General features: G+C 31.4%; 1 protein-coding gene across 1 annotated transcript; it reads left to right on the top strand.

The window, feature by feature from the left end:
• Positions 1–353: 353 nt before the first annotated feature.
• LOC108488232 (galactolipase DONGLE, chloroplastic-like) lies at positions 354–1,799 on the top strand. Its single transcript, XM_017792523.2, has one exon. The coding sequence runs from the start codon at positions 420–422 to the stop codon at positions 1,797–1,799; it is 1,380 nt and encodes a 459-aa protein (XP_017648012.1). The 5' UTR covers positions 354–419.
• The last annotated feature ends 2,473 nt before the right edge of the window (positions 1,800–4,272 follow it).

Genomic DNA, 4,272 nt, shown 5'->3' with positions numbered 1-4,272 from the left:
ACGTAAACATATTCATTTCAAACTATATTTTATTCATTTATAAATGTAAAATAAAAATAAAAAGGATTGACCAGCCGTAACAAATTAAGCCCTTAATTATCTCAAAAAAAAAAAAAAAGCCCTTGAAACCCAACCGACCAATTAAATTATAAAAGTCTTTTTGTGATTAGTATTATTTATTTCAGTCAAACACCTCGTCCAAACGACAAACGTGCTTTTTCTTTTCTTTTCATTTATTTTTTTATCATTTTTTCCTCAATTTCACCATGAGAGAAATGCCATCGTCACTTCTTCAGCTCTCTCTATCCTTCATATATTTATATATATTGAATTCCTTCGTATTTTATATTCAAACAAATCGAGAGTTCTTTTGATCTCCTCAGTCTCCGTCTCTCTCTCTCTCTCTTTCACTCTCTGAAATGGCGTCCAAAGTGTTGATGCCAAGCTTAAACCTAAACAATGTAACCTTTCCAGGGGACAATAAAACTCAATCACATTCATTTGGGCAAGTTTCATTCCCTAAAAAAACTGGGGTTTCTTCATCAAGACAATCGGTCATCAGTAGGAGCTGTGCAGTTGCAGTAAAACCAGCAGCTCTGATGGCGACGAGTACAGCAAAACCAGCCACTAGTTATACCTTGTCTCACTTGTGGAGAGAAGTTCAAGGTTCAAACAACTGGGAAAACCTATTGGAACCATTGGACCCTCTTCTTAGAAACGAGATTATCCGATACGGAGAGTTCGTGGCAGCCTGTTACAAGGCCTTTGATCTGGATTCAAGCTCCAAGAGGTACTTGAACTGCAAGCACGGGAAAAAGAATATGTTGAAGGAGGTTGGGATGGAAAATTCAGGCTATGAAGTGAGTAAATACATTTACGCTACACCCGATGTCAATATCCCCATCCAAAACGGGGCTACTTGCGGTCGTTGGATCGGATATGTCGCCGTTTCATCGGATGAAGCTGTGAAAAGGATTGGGAGAAGGGATTTGCTGATAACCTTTCGAGGCACGGTCACCAACCATGAATGGGTTGCTAATTTCATGAGCTCACTCACGCCTGCAAGGCTCGACCCGCACAACCCGAGGCCCCTAGTGAAAGTGGAGTCTGGGTTTTTGAGCTTATACACATCTGAAGAAGCTGATAGCAAGTTTGGGCTTGAAAGTTGTCGACAACAGCTCTTATCTGAGGTTTCCAGGCTATTAAACAAGTATAAAGGTGAGGAATTGAGTATAACTTTGGCTGGTCATAGTATGGGGAGTGCTTTGGCTCTTCTTTTAGCTTATGATATAGCTGAACTTGGGTTGAATAGAACGGATACCAATCACCAAGACCAAATACCAATCACTGTCTTCTCCTTTGGGGGACCTAGAGTTGGGAACACGAGTTTCAAGCAAAGATGTGAGGAACTGGGAGTCAAAGTGTTGAGAATAGCGAATGTCAATGATCCCATTACAAAGCTTCCAGGTGTTTTCTTGAATGAAAACTTAAGGGTTTTGGGAGGAAGATATGAGTTGCCATGGAGTTGTTCTTGTTATGCTCATGTTGGAGTTGAACTAACCCTAGATTTCTTCAATGTCCAAAACCCTTCTTGTGTTCATGACCTTGAAACCTATATCAGCTTACTGAGATGGCCCAAAAGATCAGTTCACAGTAAAATTGATGAAAATGATGGGGTCGATTTGTGGAATGGGGCAAGGGGTTTTCTCTTGAATGCCCAAAATTTTTACATTTGTTTGCCTTGGATTGGTGCTGCCATCGACATGGTAAACATGGTTCAATCTCAAAATCTTAGTTAATTAGGGTAGATGAAGAATCCCATAATATAGGCCTTATACCTTGTTCTTTCCCCTCATCATTTAGAGGTTTTTGCCAAGGAAAAGGCGATTCGTAGTGACAATACATGTATTTAGAAGTAGAGCCACAAAATATTAGTTAAGTGTAGATTTAGGGAAATTCTTTTGTATAGTCTCTTAGAAAAATTCAAGAGGTTATATATATCTCAAGCACAAAGAAGTGTAGAATGGTCATATTCTTAATTTAAAGATCTTATTCTTGCTTTACAACATTTTGGGTTGGCTGCCTTGATTCTTCTCTTTTCCAATTTATCTATTTTATTTCTATGTTCCATTATATATAGACGTGTGTGTGCTTGTGAAGTTTAAGTGCTTTTTTTTTTTTGAGGTAAAGTTTAAGGGTGTGTTTTGACAGATTTCATTTGATTTAAGGTGTAGATTTGTTATAAGTAATTTCCAGAGAATATTGTTAATATTTTGAATTGATGAAATCTAAATACTAACATTTTAAAAAACTTTAAAATTTTCATCCAAACAGCATTAAACAGAAGAATATGTGGGTCAGAAGCCTTGTGCTGCAATGAAAATTCTCTGCCTCTTTTCTTTACAAACTCACTAGACAAAAGCACAAGAGTGCATAGAATCCCATGCAAAGCACAAAACATGCAAACCAAGGATTTGGTAATCTTATTTTTTAATTTAAAGTCAAGATTTTATTTAAATTAAAAAAAGGTAATAGATAAGTTTATATTTCATCAACCGAAAGTATATAAATACATACAAATAACAATAAATTAGAGATAATGTCATCTAGATGGATATATTATATATTTTTAATAATTTCATTATAGGTTTTAATTATATTTATTTTTTGACACAATACATTGAACTACACATAACCCCTCTCCAATAATTAAATAAGAGAATAATGCGCTTTAGCACACTTGAACTTATGTCTTCCTACATTGATAACAATGCTTATGCCAATCGAGCTAAGACTTAATTGACGATATATTATATATATTTTTAAAGAAGATATATTATATTTACTTTTTGAGAATAATTTATATTAAAATGATCCTAAAAATTAAAGCACGATAAAATAATAACATCTCATTAATTTTAAAAATATAAAATTAATATTATACACTCATCTCGTATTTAATATATTATCTAATTCAATTTCAGTTTAGTTAAAGCATTTAAAAACAAGTAATCTAAATGATAAAGAAAACATTGAATGAATCGGAAAATAAGTCATTAGTAGCCTTTGTTTTCTTTTAGATTTCTTGATGGATTTCATAATTTTCTGTCATCAAAGTTTTAATTAAAAATATTTATAAAATCGATCAAGAAATCTAAAAATAGAAATAAAGGCTATTAATGACTTCTTTTCAAATGCATTCAACGATTTCTTTATAAATTTTAAAGACATAAAAATAGTGTTATACATTTATTTAGATTTAAATTTAATTAAACCATTTAAAACAAATTAATTAAATTATAAAAAAATGTTAGCAATATTTTGTTGAGAGCGCCATTAGCAATTATTCTTTTTTTTTCTGTCTCGACCTATCAAAACTTTGATTTTTTTTTTTGAAAAACTAAAACAGGTTAATGGCTTCACTTTCTTACTTTATAAAGTATTTACACTTCCTACGCTTACAGCTTAGTCTCTTACTTTAATTTAATTTTTATTTTTTAATTTAAAATTTTAAGTTCAGTTATTTATCTTGTTTAAATTATTCTATTAAAATCGCTAACGTGACATTTTAGAATTTTAAAAAAATGTATTCATTTACTAGTCATATGAAAAAAATATATATTGTAATTTACTTGAATTTAACAAAAAAATTTTAATAATAGTAATAATTAAACTTAAAATTTTAAATCCAAAAGTAGAAGAACTAAATTATTAAAAATAAAAGTACAATGACTAAATTCCAAATAAATGAAAAATGCATAAACTTAAAGCATCTTTTAACCTAATAAATTTTGTTTTTTTTGGACATAATGTAATAAAAATACATACCATGCATTCTAAATATGTGATATATACCTACAAATTAATTTTGAATGATAAATTTGCAGCAACTGCAACATTGGAATAATTTAGAAACAAACCAAATATATAACAATTTGATCAAATAGTTGAAATTCGCATTCTAGACTCGCCATCATCAAATTAACTTGATGGTGAGCACCAATCAACCAAGAAAAAACTGTCAAAAGCCTCAAAAGACTCATCACATCATTGATGCACAAAAGGCCAAGTCTCAGAAGGCCTATCCTTCTCCTCATAATCTTGAATCTATCAAAATTGCTATAATTTATCATGCTAAAACACTTTGAGAACAGTTTCTAATAGATCTGGTGGCACCATTATATTGGAAAATATATCATATACGCCAGAACACGACTAAAAATTAAAAGTAAAAATAAAACCATCTCTGTTTTCAAATAAAACATAATAGAC

This window comes from Gossypium arboreum, chromosome 10, assembly GCF_025698485.1.
Source record: "Gossypium arboreum isolate Shixiya-1 chromosome 10, ASM2569848v2, whole genome shotgun sequence".
In the NCBI taxonomy this organism is placed as follows: Eukaryota; Viridiplantae; Streptophyta; class Magnoliopsida; order Malvales; family Malvaceae; genus Gossypium; species Gossypium arboreum.
Note: the sequence above shows the minus strand (reverse complement) of the source record. Positions and strands in the feature narration are given on the sequence as shown.